The 19,605-nt window shown below is 55.0% G+C and overlaps 7 protein-coding genes across 7 annotated transcripts; 2 read left to right on the top strand and 5 right to left on the bottom strand.

The window, feature by feature from the left end:
- Positions 1–1,608: 1,608 nt before the first annotated feature.
- Positions 1,609–2,799, bottom strand: BBK36DRAFT_1143862 (hypothetical protein; the record flags this gene model as incomplete). The annotated part of the gene is made up of 8 exons (XM_024893628.1): positions 1,609–1,642; positions 1,680–1,765; positions 1,893–1,929; positions 1,986–2,048; positions 2,246–2,253; positions 2,330–2,403; positions 2,437–2,476; positions 2,662–2,799. The coding sequence occupies 8 exons, from the start codon at positions 2,797–2,799 to the stop codon at positions 1,609–1,611; spliced, it is 480 nt and encodes a 159-aa protein (XP_024746690.1).
- Positions 2,800–3,573: 774 nt separating this feature from the next.
- On the bottom strand, positions 3,574–4,249 carry BBK36DRAFT_1181743 (hypothetical protein; the record flags this gene model as incomplete). The annotated part of the gene is made up of 3 exons (XM_024896263.1): positions 3,839–4,249; positions 3,726–3,804; positions 3,574–3,609 (listed from the first exon to the last, which is right to left on the bottom strand). Coding segments are annotated over exons 1-3 (183 nt in total), but the record flags the coding sequence as incomplete, so codon positions are not given.
- A 2,204-nt stretch (positions 4,250–6,453) lies between these two features.
- BBK36DRAFT_1171609 (hypothetical protein) lies at positions 6,454–7,579 on the top strand (the record flags this gene model as incomplete). Its single annotated transcript, XM_024895599.1, has 5 exons — positions 6,454–6,471; positions 6,506–6,586; positions 6,708–6,917; positions 7,153–7,277; positions 7,366–7,579. The coding sequence occupies 5 exons, from the start codon at positions 6,454–6,456 to the stop codon at positions 7,577–7,579; spliced, it is 648 nt and encodes a 215-aa protein (XP_024746688.1).
- Positions 7,580–8,350: 771 nt separating this feature from the next.
- On the top strand, positions 8,351–8,587 carry BBK36DRAFT_1102229 (hypothetical protein; the record flags this gene model as incomplete). Its single annotated transcript, XM_024889166.1, has 1 exon — positions 8,351–8,587. A coding segment is annotated over one exon (237 nt), but the record flags the coding sequence as incomplete, so codon positions are not given.
- Positions 8,588–12,354: 3,767 nt separating this feature from the next.
- Positions 12,355–14,084, bottom strand: BBK36DRAFT_1126355 (amidase signature enzyme; the record flags this gene model as incomplete). The annotated part of the gene is made up of 4 exons (XM_024891370.1): positions 12,355–13,634; positions 13,691–13,758; positions 13,812–13,933; positions 13,989–14,084. 4 exons carry the CDS (start codon positions 14,082–14,084, stop codon positions 12,355–12,357), a joined length of 1,566 nt encoding a protein of 521 aa, XP_024746686.1.
- Positions 14,085–14,476: 392 nt separating this feature from the next.
- Positions 14,477–15,681, bottom strand: BBK36DRAFT_1181732 (hypothetical protein; the record flags this gene model as incomplete). Its single annotated transcript, XM_024896262.1, has 2 exons — positions 14,477–14,538; positions 14,607–15,681. The coding sequence occupies 2 exons, from the start codon at positions 15,679–15,681 to the stop codon at positions 14,477–14,479; spliced, it is 1,137 nt and encodes a 378-aa protein (XP_024746685.1).
- Positions 15,682–16,327: 646 nt separating this feature from the next.
- On the bottom strand, positions 16,328–19,479 carry BBK36DRAFT_1126863 (hypothetical protein; the record flags this gene model as incomplete). Its single annotated transcript, XM_024891430.1, has 4 exons — positions 16,328–17,789; positions 17,845–18,765; positions 18,816–19,106; positions 19,148–19,479. The coding sequence occupies 4 exons, from the start codon at positions 19,477–19,479 to the stop codon at positions 16,328–16,330; spliced, it is 3,006 nt and encodes a 1,001-aa protein (XP_024746684.1).
- Between the last annotated feature and the right edge of the window lie 126 nt (positions 19,480–19,605).

Below are 19,605 nucleotides of genomic sequence, written 5' to 3'. Positions count from 1 at the left end.
CATGTAAGGTGCGTGTAGTCTATCACAACTCAACTACGTCTACGTAGTATATCTACCCTGAGTCAGATCGGACTTAAGATTGGCATCTAGCTGAACTCCACATGCAAGCTTTATATATATGCTTATGATATAACCTTCAGTGCAACCTTTTCTCTCATTGGGTCTGATGGCCGATCACTACCCGCATAAAAGAAGGGAGCCAAAGCCTCAAAGATATGTTTCGGACACTGCACAGCAAGGCGAACCATTATACCAAGGTCAGGTCACCAGTATAAGTTATCTCGTCTCTCCAGTAGCCATTGCCATATCTACCCTATGCAGTGTCCTAACGGTAAAACTTGCATAAGACAGTCACACAACTGCAGGAAGCAAGTCAAAGCAAGGAGGAAGCTCAGACATATCATCCCAAGTGACTTTACCTTTATTCCATGGTGATATTCGGCAATTCCTATCCACCAAAAAGCCACCTGTACTCGCATCTAACGCCGCTTCACAGCCAGCTTGAAGCCAAGCCTCTTTCTTTTCTGGCATCCTCCACCAAAACTAAACATACTACCCGTTGAACATAGTATCGCAGCCCTTCTCCGCATTGCCGCCAATGTTCAATTGCTTATGCTCATCCTCGCATCATTTAGCTCAAAATAGAGAAGCAAGGCAGAAGTCGCCAAAACCCACTATCCCGCGCCATCTGTCAGACCAGACAGCCAACTCGCCCCTTGACACTCCAGTTCCGTCGACAGCTGCCACCAGCTGCCAGCCCAGCCCCAACCCATCCCAACAGGGGCCTATGGTATATATAGCAAAAGTCCGGACATGTTCATCAGCGGGGCAGTCGAACGGTATATCGAATCGCACGTGTTGGAGGTTGGGCGGCCGAGGAAGGCACCGATTCGATAACCGGCGGCTGTCCCGCCTTTTTGCCTTTCTTTTTCAATTACCATCTGTTTTTTTGTTTTCTTTGAATTGGAAACAAGATACTCATAGTCTAGAAACAATATAATCATGCAGGGTGTCCGGTCCTTTCATACACGGCGGTCTCTCGGACTGGCATCGTTCCATCTCCCCCTCTTTTGCCCGCTCGCAGTATGGTCCAGGAAGATGCTTTCCTGCAATATTCTCGCTCATTACTCATATGATTCATGTCAAAAGGTTTGGAAAGCAGCGTAGTATAATGACTCCCCTTCAGCTCTACGTTAAGGTTCCTATAATGAATAAGCAGACCAGCTATCAAACCCATCTAATCGAGAACATTTGATCCCCCGCCAGGCCCATCGCCTACTATATCGACATTGGCAAGTGCAATACGATCAAAACACTGAGTTCACCATGCTTGTACACAAAGAGTAGCCAGCCGTAAAGAGTTCACAGAAACCGGCAACCCAACACAAGTCGAACGGTCAACAGTTCTACCCTGGAGATTTCAAAGTACCTTCTAGCAACAACACACAAATCCACATGCTGCATCATCTTATGGCATTTAATTTGGCCATCTGCCATAGCACTACCATCTCATCGTAGAATACTTTTGCACGAACCACGAGTTTCATTCCGAAAAGCGAACCAACGCGACGTGAACCCGGAGTCAATACCGCTGCCATATCAACGAAGTCAGTTGACAACCACCTCTGGTATATGAAGACATCTGCCATCGAGTCAAGTGAAGTTACCAGCGCGCTTACCGATGCATATGTCCGCCAAACACATAAGAGGGACGTAGAACAGCATGGAACAAGCTCTTCACATCAGATATAGGAGGCGTCGATGCCTGTGATCAACACGGGCTTCAGCGAACAGCCACAACGCAGACCTCTCAGTCAGCCAGCTACAAATAACAAGTGCAGAATTCACGCCTCATCACCTCTGCTATTCCTCAGCCATCATTCCCAACCCACCTCATCACTCATCCACACACTCTTGTTTATATAAAGTCTAGGCAACCAGGCCCATCCACATTCACAATCACATACACATCCACAATCACATACATTACAAGTAGAACCCCCGTCCTAGCAACAAGCAAATCATACCCACCAAAGCACGAGTCGACTCTACCTTTGTTTACACATCCCATCATCACAACAAACTGCCTAAACATCTTCTCCATCGACCCATCCATGATCCGCCATGTCTCAAAACAAGTCCAAGCCTCCTTTCTCCCTTTTCACTTCTGTTACAATACGATTTGCCACACCAAAAATAGTACAGAGTAGCTCACCAAGGCTCCCAATCAAAAGCCCAGACTTACGGATTCACCTGCAAAAAGGGGGGCGTGTGGCTATAGCCTGTCTTCCCGCACTGCACGCACACATACAACGGCGGGCTTACGTACGTACATACTCCGTGCCGCCCCAGAACTCAGCTGGAAAAGAGGCTGGATGGAAGCCGAAAGCTGAAAGGTGGACGCTGAAAGACAAACAAGCTCCACGACCTACATACCAACAAACTCCATCAAGCTGTCTGTTCGGCCATCTGCATGCTACTCGTACAAAGGTACGAAGTAATACGGAGTATACTACTGGTCGAATACGCATGTCTCTGCATAGATCAAGGACGCGTCAAAGTTTCACACAATAAACCCAAAACATCAAGGGAATCCGACTCATTCTCAAACTCCCAACCTCGTACGAACCACGGGACAATGTTTCGCAAACCGAGACGCACAGCCGCCGCCTCGGAGGGATCGGGGGCGATGAAAGTGGCACTCCCGCTCCGATCGTACCACCGCACTTGACGTGCAATCGGAGCCGTAGGTGAGACAGCTGAGGCGGTGATGCTCGAGTACTTCAAGTTGGTAGGCATACTTTGCACTTCACGCGCACACCTACTCCTCGGCTCTCGACACCGCACAGCCAAGCAAGACAGTAGCGCCGGTTATCGCGGCGAACAGTACTTTGCAGCAAGCCCAAGGCACAGCCGGCGGTGGCCGATCCCTCCAGAGGGCATCTTCTCAGCTGTGGCTTGCCGGGCCACATGCAGCGTAAAGCATGATTGGGGTAGAGTCACCCGAGGCCGCGAGCCGTGTTTGCTTCGTTCAGGGGAAAAAGAGGGATCGGCCAGCTCAGCAGCGCCCATCCCCCATCTGTGAGGGGGGGAACTTCCAGAATCATGGTTCGTCGCCACGGCGAGCCACCATCAAGCCAATCTCCTGTCCGAGTTCCTGGACGATGTGTGTTCGATGGAGCATCTTGCGATCTGGAGGCTCAGAGCGTGAGCTTGAGAAGCCATATATCGTTTGCCCAAACGGATTGCTGCTCATCGCCAAGAAGAAAACCTCGTCTCGCGCTGCTCATTCGCCCTCGTCTCGAGTCTGCATCTGTTCGACGGGAATGGGTGAAAGGCGCTGAGTCGTGGTGTCTCAGCAGTTCTGCATGTGAGCCGCCTCCGTGCTGAGCCGTATAAGCCATACGGAGTACTGGTCTGAAGATGCTCGATAGCCCGGGGAGAACCATGATTCGACTCGATTCGTATCTAAATCCTCTACAAACATCAGTCACAAACTAGAAAAGGGGAAGTTTGTACTGGATAGATGAGCCGGGCAGCTCAAGCTATCCTCCTCATCAGGACCAAGTGACTGCCGTCGGAGCACGAGTAATGATGCTGCAGGATAACCTAATACAAGGTAATATCGGCCTTTGTGCAACGAACGAGGCACAGCACCTGTATTTGGTGCACCCACGCGAGGTGTCTTCCTCAAGCAGCACCGGGGCCGTGCCGTCCAGGCCCACAACGTCTGGCAAGGATATACCTTCTTCGGCCAGTTTGGCAGCGTCCAATGGAAGCCATGAGACCATGGCTGCGGGCGGCCTGCATCAAGTAGAGCATGGTCAATCTCCGAGACCTCCAACTCCAACGTAGTGGTTGCCGGCAGTGCAGTTTCGACGATTCAAGCAGCAACAAGAATAGCATCAGCAGACAGACGATGTGAGGCGATCTACAGTCTCACGGGAGCAACATTGCGTTTGTCCGTCACGATCAGGCTGGCTGTACTGCTGATCCTCCAGCCTGATGAATGACAGCATCCACCAGCCAACCCCGTATGTATCTAGTACGTGTGAGCAGCGCAAAAAAAGGCGTACGAAGAGCCCGTTGGCAAGCGAGCAGCACCACTACCCGTCAGCCAAATCACCACTTGCAGATGCCCCGTACAGGCCCGGAAATGATGCCGGACAGCGTGGACATCCACAAAAAGCCAAACCCTGCAGCTTCCAAGAGCGTCTCTCGATCTAGAGTCAAGAGTCAGTTTGCTGGTTCGGATTATGACCCGGCTCCGGCTGCGCACAATGGTGGCTTGACCCCTGGTCCATTGAACGAAGCAGCATTGAGGCGAGGGAGGAGCATTGGGCACGGCGACATCTGCGAGAAGCCAGAGGAAAGGAAAAATAACAAAACAAAACGCTCATTGGGAAGCTGTTCGATCTACGGAACTCGCCAATTCGATGGCAGACCTCGCCGTCACGTAGCAAGGGTTCAAGCAAGTCACCAATTACCCACCGGGCCTTGCCAGGTCTCATGCCAGACTGGGGACTTTTCTCCGTGGCAGGAGAGAGAACAACCATGCTCGTTAAAGGAAGTTCTCCGGCCTGGTCCATAGATCTGATTTGCTTGCCCCCCGTACGACTTCGTTTGTATGTACGCATACGTACGACTACCGTACCAGTGGGCTTGCTGGAGAGGGCCCGCATGAATTCATCTCTCATTCTGGGCCGGTCCTGCACGCGGTAGGGAGTATAATTTGATCAGGTTCTGATCAGTGTCCGACCGCCCCCCTGTAGACTAGCTGCCACGTTCAGCAGCAAAGGAGATTGGCGGCCCCTATTCATTCGGCAAGATCGATAGAAAGGCTGTGCAAAGCGAGGGGTTTGCTCTGCCGCTCATCATCACATGGCGAAAGGATTCGTGTGTGCAGGCCATAATAGGCCTCGGCACGGCGCGCTCGAGAAGTGAAGCTGTAATACCATCAAGGCTAGCGGGGAGGGGGAGAGGTGTGGTGTGGTGGACCAGGGGAGAGCAAGCAGGACAAGCAACACAAGGTAAGCAAAAGGACGGGAAAAAAACTTGGTCGGCGCACCCTGTTGACATGCTGGAGCTTGCAGAAAAGGCCCAGGGCTAGAGCAAGCTAACCGATGGGCCGTGGACCTTATGGAGATCCCATCGGATCAGGCGCCTGGGATGAGCAACTGGCGTCAGGGGGCAGCTGCGGGGGAAATTGTGTTGAAGAGCCACGCATCACGGAGGCCCTGGGAATCGCGTCTGTGGCCGAGCGATTCAAGCTTGTCGTCCAGGCGCTCACAGACCCTCTGGTTCCCCGGACTTTTTGTTGCCGATTCACTCAGCTAGAGTTAGCGAGTTGCAAGGAGGAAAGGACAAGGGTTGGCAGGGGACTTTGGCAGAGCTTTGGGCAACGAAGTCGAGCCGCAAAGTCTGGTGCGATATTGCCTCTGTCAGCGAGGGTGATGAGAGAGACATGGCGGCCTTGTCCTGGTTGTTTGTTGATGGCAGCATTTCACGCCACTCTCGCGGGCGACATTGACGCTCCGGGTAAAGAGCAGCTGGACTAGCATTGGAGGTGTTCAGCTCATGCGCGCCTGGTGTCGTGTTCCTGCATCTTCTCTCCCTTTCTCTTCGTATCCTCGTAGGGCAAAGCTCCCTCTGCCCATCCAGTTCCGTCGTGTCTGAGCCAAAGCGGCGTCTGTCTCTGGTGGAGCCGCTCCCGCATTCCAGCCATCGAGCCTAATAGTGTTCGCCTCATTTCGAACCTCCCTTTACCTCGATGCCTAGCTTGCTAGCTTCTCGAATCATGGCGGAAGAGTCGGACGTTGTTGGAATGGGCCGCGACGAAGAGCCCGTCGATCGCCCCCCTACTGAGCTACCAGGTCGACGAGGCAAGGGGAAAAGGAGGCACCAGTTTCTCCGCAGGTTCGTCGCGCTCGCGCTATTCGATGAAAACAGGCTGAAGAGCGTGTGTGTGCCTGCAGAATCGAGCAAAGCGCCAGCTCTGGGGTGACCCAGCAGGCATAGCCCAGCGTCTTCGAGCATCCATGTACGAGTATTCCACTGGTATCCCGCTGGTAGACTCATGACGCCGCCGAGCATCTCTCCGGACGCTGTAGGACTTCGTAGCATAGGCAAGAGGAACATGAGAAGCTCAATGACATGATGCTGACGAAAAGAGGTCATCCGTGGTCTGCGATGCTGCGCATGAGATACCTCTTCAGTACATGGAGGCAGGGGTCGAGGTTACAGCGGCCGGACAAGGCTCGTGGTCGCTGGAGCCGATGGCCACGGGCGGTTGCAGGCGCTGAAAGCACTGGAAGTCGCCTGGAAACTCGTCGAATGGACGCTGTAGCACCTGGCAGCCGCAGGAAGCAGGACGAACGCGACGATGAATTCGGCCGAACCTGAGCCGAACGCGGGGATGCTCTTCGAACCTGTCATTTTGAGACATCGCTGTTAATGGCCGCGAGCATCGTCGTACAGCCTTCCATCTTGCCGCTCGTGGTTGCAGCAGAGCATCGATGCCATCATCGTACCACAGCGTCGTCCCAGAAAAACTTTGTTGACAGCCCAGCCACAGCAGACATGCAAGGTTACGTGCGCCTCTGCAACCAGATGGTCATCCGCACCCACACACACTGGCTGGCCCATGAAGCGGAGGCAAATGACGGCCGCAGCAGATGGAACAGTAGCGGCTCGACCTGGCCGTACAGCTGGCCAACCACACTCGCTCATGGAAACCCCAGATCTGCGGATGCAAAAGTCGAATGGCAGGGAGAAGCAGCCAAGCCCCATGGCCAGATTGCCAGAGGGGCTGGGCCAATGGCGACGATATGCGGGCTGGCGAGGACAGCAATTGGACGTGTCGATGCTCTGGCAATTTCTGGCGCGAGGCCAATGGAGGAGCGGTGCTGCTGCTGCTTGTGCCCGGTGGCTCGTCGGGTCATCGTGCGGCATCTCCGTGCTGGTCTCCCTGGAGTGTTGGCCGGTTCGTCTTTCTGGGGACCGAGAGAGGAGGATGAGGACGGGACTCATTTCTCCGGAACCCAGGATGCCAGCCCGCGGTAGCAGCGAGGTCAATTGCTGTTGTATCCTGAAGATACCTTGCCTCTGTCGAGGTACAGCGGCCGAGTAGCAGGAACCTGACATCACCAGCAGCGGCCGCAGTGGGCAGCGTACCTGCAACTCGTCGTCAGAGTCCAGACGGGGTACTGTTCTGCAGTCATCCCCATACTCCAGCGTCCAAGGAGCGTCGATCGCTGCGGTGCCCGGCTCGGCCGTGTGTAGCAGATGGGGTTAGGCCAGAGAGACCCTGGTCGGACGAGGTTCGGTCCATCCATGGCCTCCATTGCCACCAGAGGCTCATGGAAGTCACCAAACGTCTGCCTGGCAGCTCGAGGCGCTGAAGCGACAAGTCGCAGTGACTACTCCAGATTACCCACAAAGACAGCATCGCCCAAGTCACCGGTACGACATGTCCCCTGTAACCTGCCGTGGCCACAGCGCCTTCCTTCGCTGTTCCTTCCAGCTCCACCTGCGTGGCTGCCCAGAACAGAAGTCGCGCTCCGCAGTGCGCACGCGCTAACGGGGTTTGTGTGCACACGCTTGCAGCGGGAGGTACTTGCGGGTGTGACGGTACTTTGGAGATGCTAGTGGACACCGCCCCTGGTCACGGTGACGGCCAACGCGGCTGAGGTACTCCGCGACTTCCGCCGATGTTCCGCGTGTTTAGCCGGTACATTCCCTGGGCTCCCATGAGCTCGACACAGCCAGCGCCAACAGACGGATTGAGCAATACGATTTGATACAAGCACCTCAGTGAGCAGTCACCGCGACGGCCTCGTCCTTGTTTTCCCCTCGGCCCTGCTGCCTTGTTGGGACCTCGTTGCCTCCTAAGGCCCTCGTCCAAATTTCACCCCCGGCCCGACGATCGATTAGGGGAGGGGCGTGCGGCCCCAGCTGAGACCAGCGACAGCGACCGGCCGACCAGGGGCGCCACAGGCGGGTTGCACCAGCTAGCAGGCACTAAGGCCCAGTAACAGCCGCTAACGAGGCAAGGGAAGTGGGAAGACGAGCAGAAGCTCCTCGACAGGGAAACGGCACCTCACTGGAAGGCCATCCCATCCATCCAGCCATTCACCCATTGCGGCTTGACCTGCCTCGACCTCGCCAAGGTACATAAGAGCCCTTCCCTCCATCCAGACTCTTTTTCCTTCTCCTCTTCTTTTGCTTCTCCATCCACTCGCTCGCTTTACAGTCCAGCTACATTCGTTGTCGCAAACACCATAAAAACAACAAAAAAAACATCACCACTTCCCCAATCCAATCCAACCCAAAGTCCCTTAATACCGCCAAGATGAAGACCGCCTTCGTTGCCCTTGCCCTCGCCGCTCTGGCCTCTGCCCAGACCCGCGCCGACATCCCCTCGTGCGCTCTGCCCTGCCTCGACGACGCCGTCAAGGCCAACACCAAGTGCTCGACCACCGACTACGCCTGCATCTGCAAGGACTTCGACGCCGTCCAGGGCGCGGCCACCAGCTGCGTCATCTCCAAGTGCGGCACTGACGTCGCCATCAGTATGTTCCAACCCGTCTTGTGCTTTGATGACCTCAAGAGCCCGCGTGCTAACCACTTGCTACAGACAAGGTCCTGCCCGCCACCCAGGCTCTCTGCGCTGCCAACTCTGGCTCTGGCTCTTCTGCCGCTTCCTCTGCTGCCGCCACTACTCCTGCCCAGCAGACCACTGCCGCCCAGGAGACCACCACCGTCGCTCAGGAGACCACCACTGTTGCCCAGACCACCGTTGTCAGCTCTGTTGTCAGCTCTGTTGTCAGCTCCGTCGCCAGCGCTGCTCCCACGACCATCACAACCACCCCCGCTGTCCCTGTCGGCACTGGCACTGGCGTTCCTCCCTCTGGCAACCGCACCAGCACCGGCGCTCCCGGCTCTCCCACTGCTCCCACTGGCGCCGCTTCTGCTCTCCTGCCTGGCCTCGCCATGCTCGCCATCGGCGCCCTTGCCCTGTAAGGGACTTTTCAATGTTGCCATTTGACGAGTACGGAGCGAAAACGGCGTGGTAGAGATGGGAATACCCGGAGGATATTTGCTGGAAGGCTAATGGAATGATGAATGAGCTGGACCCGGACAACTTCTGTTGGATTTGGATCTGCCCTTTCGAGGGTCTGTAATACTCAAAATATACCAGATTACTGGCTTAATGCTAATGTCTTCGGACGCTTTTACGATTTACCTTCATTTGCTCCCTTTGCCTGTGATGTCTATTCTGATGTTTTTTATGTAAATATGCCAGACAATTGGTGAAGGAAACTGGTGAGGAGTTGCAAAGTTTTTCTCAATAGGGCTGGGAAGGGCTGGATGACTCCCACGGATGCAGAGCGCGAGCTGTCTCCGGGATGCCTGCAGTTACTCACTGGGCTTGTACATGTATTACTATGCCCTCGATTCCGAGCCACTTGCCGCAATTCTAGGTACTGCATCCAGCAGGTTACCTACATGTACCGTTGCAGTATTGCCAACATCCATGAAGAAACATGAACCAACACCTGCTGGAGACCTGCTGGGCCCCGCTGGATCCGAGCTTCCGCGAGGAGCAGACATGGAGACAAGGGCCCGAGTCCAGGCCGTGTCTTGCTGCTGTTTGTGACTAAGAGAAACACGGCGGAAAAGAATCCTGGTTCGACGTAAGCGTGCCAGTGAGGAGGGCCTGTCCTGTTTGGCAGTGACCTGCGAGTTGGAGTACAGCTGCTTGGGGAGTGGTCTGATGTTTTGAAATGATGGTTAAAGGTCTCTTGTTGAAGGTGAATTTGGGTGCATTGGTTGTCTTGCGGGGTTTCGGGTGATGAGATGCGAAAACTGGAGTATACTGCAGCATTGAGCAACTCTGACATGCGCATAAAGTATCTCGCTCGAAGAAGGGCTACAAGACGAGGAGATGATACATGCTACTATGGCCAATGGCGTTGTAAAAGGTGGTTGGCGATGCATCGTGACGCTCCGAGCTTGGAGCTTGTACGGGGCTGTGGGTGCAGGCAGGACAGCTAGGAAGACGAGTGGGTTTGGCAAAGCATATGTTTTTGTGTTTAGCGGTATTGCTCGAATGTGGTCATGTCACAGGACAGAGAAGAAGATGGAATGAGAACAGCATAGAATGGCGATGGTATAGCCAGTATACGAGGAGTCGTAGCAGTAGGTAGTGCTTGGAGCACCACCCATTGTCTGGAGAATGACGCATCGCGGCCTGGAGGTGTCCATCGTGCAGGGCGCTAAGGCGGCATATTGAGGTACGGGATGCAGGACGGGGTCAAAGATGGTGTGATGGCTGGGACATGGAGAGGGAGCATTACACGTAGACGCGCTGTTTGCAGAGGCGCTGTGAGAGAATGGACGGCTACTGACTTACATTGAGTTGCTGTTCAGGAATTACTCATGCGAACCATGGGCATTGGATCCATGACGGCTTCACCCGCTTTCTTGTTAGCTTAGTAAAAGAGGTATTTCGATGAAGCGAAGGACTCGGTGAGACGCGGCTGAAGAAGAGCTACCTAGAAAAAAACCAGAACAAAATGTGGCGGAGGCGCATCAACACTGGGCTTGTCTGGGCTTGACGATGCAGCCATACACGTTACATGGAGCGGCACACACACAAGCGGGCGTTTATACGCACTTTGTATTCATACAACCATCCTAACCACCACTGTCGATCTCAGCATGTAGCAGTACCTAAGGTGCTGTGAGTACCTTGGTGGCGCCCCAATAGCATGGTGACTTGAAGCTTGGAGAGGTTGGTGTGGCTTGTCACCAGAGGGGACGAGATGGAGGGTGGCATTCCTTCGTATTCCTGCCTAGTACCTTAAGCGGAGAAAAGCGCAAAGTTTTTGCTTAAAATAGGGTTGGGCGAAAAGCTGGGGAAGAGCAGATTCTCTTTGGATGGCATTGGACGAAGAGGAGGGGTTCCTGCTCGATTCTCGTGAGATTGAGGGTCCCAATTCGGGGTGATTTTGGTGCCCTTGATGGAGAGGGCGATGGAGCTTGGATAGATGTGAAACCTTGCCGGTTCTTTCGCAGTGTTGGTCGGGCTCTTTTTGCGTACCTAGATGAGGTTATACGAGGTATTACGAGGTACCTCTGAAGGAGAGGAGTTTGGTGGTGATGCGAGTTGTTGGTGGTGTGGAGAGCTGCCCATTTATGACGCGGCTTTTGTTATGCGCATGTTGTGTGTTGTGTGCATGTGGCATTGCATTGATTTCTCTATGAACCTCTATGAAAACTACTTACAAGGAGAGTAGAGTACAGGATGCCGGAGAAGAGGCGAATGGTGAGAAAGTGTGAACTTTCAAGGGCCTTGTTGCTAGGACAGCACGTCTCCTGAGTGCGGTGGCGGAGGAACCGAAGAGCTATTGGAGCTCGAAGTCGGTAGTGGGAAGATGCATTCCAGAGGGAAACAGCCACTTCAATCTTTGACAGGCCTTATTCGAAAGAAAAATTTCTTCTTTTTCTTCTTTCTCTTATATGGGTGTTATCTTTAGAGATTGCTCTTCATGACTGGGGATATGGAGATCGCAGACGGAATCTCCGGCGAGACGAGAAGTGAGGTAAGAAAAGCATACGCTCAAGTGCTCATCCACGAGACACCAATTCCGGACCCTTCCATCTCGGGACTTTGCCCTGTGAGGATGACGTCGCTTTGCTGCCGGCAGTTGGACGAATCGGACGTCAGCAGACGAAGATGATCATTGTTTCTTTCGTCCCCTTCGACTGCCGAGTGGTGTGGGAGCTTGAATTTGCCTTGATTCCTTGGCACGGCAGATGGCAGATTGTCAGGATGGTGATCGACGAGCCCTTGGCTGCAGGGTCAATGCCGTTGCCGTTGCCGTTGCCGCAGTTTGACAGGCTGGACATGTTTTGCTTCATTTCGTGGATTCTCACTCACGAGTGCCCGGCTGATACCAGTCGAGGTAGGATGTATGGCGTATGGATCCTGCATGGTGTATGGTCAGGGCATCGAGGCGTCTCAGGGCGTGTAAGTGCAAGTCAACGTTCCATCCCCCATCAGCCTTCACGATTGCCAACCACAAAGACAAACTCCATCAAGTCTGACATACAAACACCCAAAACGAGGGCAGAATCGAAACATAAAAAGACTCAGTGACGTCAAGTTCCGTCGCCATGCGGCCACTCAACTCGGCGCCCTCCCCCCTCGCCGCATCAGGACTGGCTCAAACCCTCCAAACACTCTTCACCAACCCTCTTCAAGACAAGGCACACTCGCCAGCTCTAGAATCTTCCACTCGGCTCCCACGGAGTTTCCTAAGCGAGGAGAAAAACTCTTCAAGCCATCAATCATCCTTTCACACGCCCCGTCTCAATCTCCGCCGTCGGCTCAACCACCCTCGGCGGCCCCCGACCTCGCAGCCTCATCCTCCAGTCGAACTCATACGCTATCCCAAACAGCTTCTTCTCAGACCAGCGCGGCCCCATGAAGCTGATCCCGATCGGGACCCCGGGGCCCGTCTCCACCGTGCCGCCGTCCTTGTGCACCGGCTCCGTCGCGGCGTGATACCCCATCGGCACGGTGATCACCGGCGCCCCTGAGACGGCGGCCCACATCGCCGCCATGCTCGTCGGCATCGCTACCGCGTTGAGCTGGTGCCTCGCCAATAGGCCTGGCAGCCCGCCCGGCCCGCCGAGTTCGCGCAGACGCTCGAGCGCCGGGCCGAACCGCGGGTCGGTGTTGTCCCAGTTGTGCTTCTCGAGAATGTCGTCCCAGATGCCCGTGTCGCGCTGCGGATAGGCTTCCAGGGGGTGTTTCTGCGTCTTTTCGCGCATGTCCGCGAGGGTGTGGATGCCGCTCGGGTTGGACTCGAGCTTTGCCAGATACGACGCAATGTTTCCGAAAAAGTCCGCCCTCATGATGGTCGATTCGGCGTCGCGGACGTCCTTCGTCGCGGATGTGAAGTTGACCTCTTCGTCGATGTATGCACCGACGATTTCCATGAAGAGGACGGCGTCTTTGAAGACTTCGATTTCCGAAGCCAGATGCGGGTACTTTTCGAGCCCTTCATTAATGGCCTTCCAGGGGACGCCTATCCGGGATCCCAACAGACTGTCTCGGCACGCGGCCACGTAGTTTGGTATCTCCCCCGGACTCTCCGCCGTGTACTCGTCATCCGGGTCCTTTCCCGCAATGGCCTGAAGCAGATACGCCGCATCCTTGACCGTCCTGGCAATCGGCCCAACCGAATCCAGATGCTCCGAGATGGGCATCACGAGGCTCCGCGACGTCAGCCCAACCGTCGGCTTGACGCCCACGACGCCGCTCCTCTGCGCCGGAGACACAATCGACCCGTCCGTCTCGGTCCCCAGCGCCGCCCACGCGAGCCCCAGGTCTGCCGCCACCGCGCTCCCGCTGGAGCTGCCCGAGGGGTTCTGGTTGGCGTGGTACGCGGCGAGCGTCTGCCCGCCGTGGGAGGACCAGCCGTTGATGCTGGAGTCGCGGGCGCGGTAGTTTGACCATTGAGACATGTTTGTCTTGCCGAGGATGATGGCGCCTGCGCGGCGGAGCTTTTGGATGACGAAGGCATCGCGGGGGACGGTGGCGTGGAGGAGGAGCTGGGAGCCGGCTGGGTGCATGTGCTGTGAGATGGGGGTTGTGAGGAGGGAGAGTTGGAGGGCGTACCTGATGTGTTGAGTTTGTCTTTTGTGGCGATGTTGTTTTTGACTAGGATGGGGATTCCGTGGAGGGGGCTGGATATGTGAGCTTGAAGGTCTATGAGATGAGTGTTGATATGTGTGATTACCCTCGAACGGAGCCAGAGGCTCGCTCCTCGTCGAGGCTGCGGGCAATGTCGAGCGCATCGGGGTTTGTCTCGACGACGGCGTGAACGGTCTCATTGACTTGCTCGATGCGCCTGAGGTATGCCTTGTCATACGGTGAGCGATGCGTTTCTTTTACTCGGCGAGTGGCGTATATATACCTTTGTGAGCTGAACACTGGTAAAGTGCCCGGCTTTCAACCCCTCGGCGAGCTGGTCGAGCGTGGCATCGAGAAGGCCAGGCGCCTTGCTAAGCATGCCTACAGTCAGATGCTTATTTCCACAATAAATATTCGCTGTGTCTTACGCTTTGTCGACCTCTGGCTGTAATTCTCCCATATTTTGATGTGTTTGGCCAGAAGTGTTTACGATGGGATGATGGGGTTGATTTGATTTGACTTTGATCCGGCGAGGAGTCATGGTCTCGAGTGGAAAGCGGGGCATACATGTACAAAAGTCCCCCTATCCTGTGCCGTTTCTTGTACCACCAACCGCCGACATGATGTATTCGAGGTGGAAGACTGCATTCACAGCTGAATGGCTCTCTGTCGATGGAGAGGCTGAAGGGTGAGGTTGATAAAAGATAAAAGAAATCTAATTAGATTGTCGATGGTTTCCGGCGTCTATCACATTCATACCTCCACCACATGTCACAGCCCTTCAATCTCCCTCACCCACTCAAACACCTTTTTCGCAACCACAAAGCTCGTATCTTAACCCTCAAGTTAGCTTTCCCATCATCACTTTCAAACGCGTCCAAGTCCAGGTCCAAGTACTCACGCTCCTTGACGCAAAACGCATGCGGAAGATCCCCCTCGTCCACCAAAATCCTCGTATGCCCTTCCTCCACATGTTCCCTCCTCCGCTCGATAAAGGCGTCCCGCAGATGATTTGCAACCCAGTGGTCATGCTTCCCGTAGAAGATGAAAAACTTTGGAATCTGCCTCCCTCTTTCTCTCCCTTCGCCATCCCCAGTGTCATTGTTGTCAATATGGCAGTATTCGTAGCCGTCTGCATCGTCCTCATCCTCCGCCGTCGCCCTCCAAAGCTCTTCCTCCCACTTCTCCTCGCAAATCGTCCGCAGCTCAGACAAGCCCAAATGAATCGCCTGCCAAACCCCATCCCGACTCTTCAGCCAATCCGCCGTAACCCTCGCCGTCTGGTCCGTAAACCCCATGACATTCTTGACAATCCACAGAACAACCCCGTGAGGAAGACAGCGTAGCGCAAACTTCGCGAGCAGATGCGCATTGCCTTCGAGACGCGGGATGCTGAGCAGGAGGGACGCTTGGCGCCCGCTGGGAGAAGCGGCAATGTGCGTGAGGGTGGGGAAGAGGAGGAAGCCGTGTCGGAGATGGAGATGGGGGGCCCGTGACGAGTCCTTTGCGTGGCGGTGGAAGATTTCGAGGGAGATGTATGCGCCGACGGAGTGGCCCATGAGAATGACAAAGTCGTATGGCCTTGTCCCTTCTCGGTCTTGTAGTCCATTTTGTCCGGTTCCTTGATCTTGGGTTTGAGCAGATGGGATTCTCTGAGCCGCCACATCCTTATAAATGCCCTCAATCTGGCCGTCCAGATCCCACGGCTCGTTGCTACCACGGACAAACGGCTCATGATCGTCGTCGCTGAAGCCCAACAGATCCCGTCCATAGATGTCATACGCCGTCCTGCTTCTTCTACCCCCCGTCTCCTCATCCTGCAACTCATCCAGCATTCCGCGCAGACATTCTAGAAAGACGGTGTAGTAGTGCACGAGCCCGGGGTTGCCGCAGACGAAGTAGATGAGCCCGTGGCGCTGGTTTGCAGGGCCGTCGTTTGGGCGCGGTTTGGCGGGGAGGGATATTGATGGGGGCATGGCTGCAGTCTTCTCGATTGTGCCTTTGCAATTGGATTAGTTTGTGATGGGCTTTATGACATTGGCATGGAGTCGTTGGTGGGTTGGACTTTGAGAGGTTGGTGGTGGTGAGAGCAGATTTGCGTCTTCGATGGCGGCGGTAGTGACGACAGCTGGCGGTGGGTCATGCCGGGCCTCTGGCATGTGAGAAGTTGAAGGTGTCCACCAGACAATTGTGCCTCGAATTGACGGCCTTCGATCCATATAAAGTACATGGGGGGTTTTCATGGTGCAGCGCTCATTCTTATTAGGTAGATCTTATGTGCAGTCCTCTGTTTACTCTCGCTTGAGCATGGCTCTCTCAGCCTTGAAGCCGCAATGTCCAGAGCCGTCATAGAGCGATACCTCCGAGGCCACCCTCTTTCTCTCAAAATAAGATATCTTATGTATTGAGAGGTCAAAGGCAAGCCAATACGACACGTCAAGGTTATCTCAAGAACAGCTACGGTAAAAAGACATGGGTGTTTAACAAAGACCAATCAGGCTCATACTCTGTATATGCTTCGCAAATAACCAAAGGGGCCGCGATACAAGCATCATGACACCGAGATCTGAAATCTGAATATCCACGTCCACATAAATGAAAACATCCAACAGCAAAGCCCCTTCATGATATAGGAAACTTCTTCCTGACTTCCACAAGGGCAACTGCCGTCTTGCTGATGACAGCCCACTTTGGCATGTATTGATACAGCTCGCGCAGCACCGGTATCGTCTTGTCGTCATTCATGTCGCTGTACGCACACTTCACTATCACCTCCAGCGCGTCCGCATCCAACACGTGGTCCTCCTCCGTCAGCTGAAGGTCAAGGTCCCACGGCCCCTCGAATTCTCGCCTGAAGAGGGTAATCGTCCGCAGTCCCCCACGCGGAATCGTACCAAATCGGGTGTCCGGGGGAGCGCCGCCGTTAATCGTAAATCCAAACACCGGCTGGGTAAGGTTCAGAATGCACATCTTGGTGTCCAAAGCGTCCACCTTGAGATTCGCCGTCTTGCCGTCGGATGACTTCGAGCTCGACACAGTGATCAAGTCCTTCGGATCTGTGCCGTTGGCAAGATACGGCGGGAGAGATGACGCATCGTATTCGCAGGTAGTGAGGCCTGTGCGCGTGGCGGCCCTGCAAGCCAGTTCCTGGCCGGTAACGGATGGGATAGAGTCGAGGACTTTGTGGAGATACTCCGAGCGACCAGTTAGCGTAGCCACGTTTGTGCCTGCATCCACGTCAATGACCTCCTGGAAGTACAGCTTGTACCGAGCGCTGTTGGAGAAGGGGAAAGCAGCAAGATTCCAGATGAACGTGGCGACGAAGACGACGAAGAGGAACTGCGGCACGTGGCGCGTGATGCGGTGCATAAAAGGCGTCAAGGGGAGCAAAAGCAAAATCGTCATTATCCCAACGCCCATAATGGGAGACAAGAGGCTGCCGCCGTCGGCACCGTTCATGGCCATGGCGGACGTCTGCACCAACCCTAGATTGCCCACGAGGATGATGTGGATAGGGGCAAGCAGGAGGAACTGAACAATCCAGGTCCAGGTCGGCAGCCGCCCAGACCACGCTTGTTCGTGCTCGTACGGAGGGAAGCTGATCAGATCCGAGGGAGCAGGCTCGTCCAAATGAGCCGACCGCCGATAGGTGCTGGCAAACGTCGGTTGGTCGCTCGATCCGTAGCCATTCCCTTCAGCCCTCAACGGCGTCGTTTCTGTAGCGTCATCTTGGTCGTCTTCGTTGCCGGTGATCGTGTTATCAGAGCTGGTGACTCGGATATGCACCGGCGCTGCGTCGTCTTGGAACTGGTTGGCGAAATCTTCCTTTCCGGGCAGAGCGAATAGCTCGACCAGCGAGATGAAGAGCGATACAAAGACGGCTGTGTGGAAAAAGGCTGTGAAATAGAGACTGCCAATGTGCATGCGGTCTTCGGCAACCGCAGCGAATACTTGAACGATCCACGAGAGAATGAACAGCCAGATGAGGGCAAATCCGCGGTGGAGAGCGGAAGGCCTGACAAAATTGGCCCCTCTCATGATCATGAAGAAGGATATGTAGAACAACGACACAGTCATGGCCCAGCTAATCATTGTCAGTCCAAGGACATAGGGGCCACTGGAGGGGGATAGAGACTCACACTGCATATCCGCTGCTGTAGATAATGAGCGGATTGACCTTGGCGACGAGCAAAACTGAGCCCAGTGTCAACCCCACGGCAAAGATGAGGGCCAGAGGATATCGGAAGAAGCCACGCCAACCACCGAGAGCGATCGGGTCGTCGTGGATCTCAGAGTTCTCCAGCTCGACGTCCTTGGCAAAGAAGTAGTACTTGTCCTGACGGATGAGCAAGTAGGTGACAACGATCAACACCAGAGGCGTAACCAGGAGCAGAGTGAGGGACCACGCAAAGAGCCCTCGAAGCGGAAACGCCGACCAGCCGCTGCCATACCAGTCAAAGTAGACACCCTCAGTCGGCTTGCCGTTCTGGACCAGGCTTTTGTCACCGTCTCGCCGATCGCCGCTGAAGACCGTTCCGGTAACCTCTGAGAATCTCTCTGCAGTGGCCAGAGCGGCAGACAGCATGTGCCAGATGCTGCGGACCGAAGTGTGACGCGCATCGTCGTCCTCGGTATGGTAGCGTGCTCGGGGCTGGTAGAAGGCAATATCCACGCCGCGCTGTCCAAAGTCTGGAGCAAACACCTCAAAGTCGGTTCCGCTGCTGATGACCCCTCGCTCAAATGCGTTTGCCGCGACGACGGATCCAAAGGGGTGAGGGCTCTTGGCGTAGGCTTTGGCAGCCTCGAGATCGGTGGTTCGGAAAAGCATGGCACGACCGCCAGCACCAGCTCCCTCCAGGTTGACAAAGGTGTGGCAGAACTTGAGCAGCGGGCTATAGCCGAAAGCACGGGCGCCGAGGAGACCATCTTCCTCGGCATTGTTAAAAAGCAGCACGATGCCGTGTTTCGGCTGTTGTCCCTCGGTGGTGAAGTAGCTCAAGAGCTGGAGCATGCTCACGCAGGCCATGCCATCGTCGGTGGCGCCGTACCCAGTCGAGACGCTGGAAATGTCAGCAATTGAACCGTTCAGCTATGCGGTATCAAGACCTACGAGTCGAAGTGGCAGTTGACGAGGACACCTCCAGATTTGCTGTAGCGGGCTGCTCCAGCCTGTGACGTCCACCAGTCGCCTTCAGGATCTTCCTCGCCGTGAATATAGATGTAGAAGTTGTCGCCCTCAAAGTAATAGCCCTGCCACGTCTTGGGGCCCTTCTTGGCGCTTTGCAGCAGCGAATCGACGGTCCAGGTTACGTTTGAGATGCGGTCATCGAAGATGGTGGCACCCGGCGCCCGCTTGGCTCTCGGCTCGTCATTGGTTTCGGCAACAGTAGATGCATTGAGACTATTATCGTCAGCCATTGATTTGCGATTATTGGGTGTCACTGGACAGACCTGGCATCCCAAATGACACCTCCAGTCCTCTCGGTTGTGTAGGGAACGCCATTGCGTTCTAAGATTTCGTGAGAGCGCTTGATGAGGAATTCGCGAACTTCGTTGTTTGCTCGACTGTTGTACGGGTGGTACTGTCTCGTCATGAGCTGCAGATCAAGCCATGCCTCGTCCAAATCCAGTCCCTGCTTGAGAGAGTGGCTCGATGGCACAGGCGGCACGGTTTCGTGGACGTAGATCAGCGGGATAACGAGGGCGAGATAGATGACCGTCGTCCAGAAGGTGACGGGCCCCGGCCGGAAGCTGAAGGGATTGGGGAGCTTCATGGTTGCCTTGCGATCAAGCGGCGACAGCGGCAAAGGCTGGCAAGCGCTCGGTCATGGGATGAAGCAGGGTGAGCTTAATGACCAGCGGCAAGTCGGCGATATGATGCGATCGAGCGGCGCAAGAAG

This window comes from Trichoderma citrinoviride, assembly GCF_003025115.1.
Source record: "Trichoderma citrinoviride strain TUCIM 6016 unplaced genomic scaffold BBK36scaffold_13, whole genome shotgun sequence".
Taxonomy (NCBI): domain Eukaryota; kingdom Fungi; phylum Ascomycota; class Sordariomycetes; order Hypocreales; family Hypocreaceae; genus Trichoderma; species Trichoderma citrinoviride.
The sequence above is the reverse complement of the archived record's forward strand: the minus strand, read 5'-3'. Positions and strand labels throughout refer to the sequence as shown.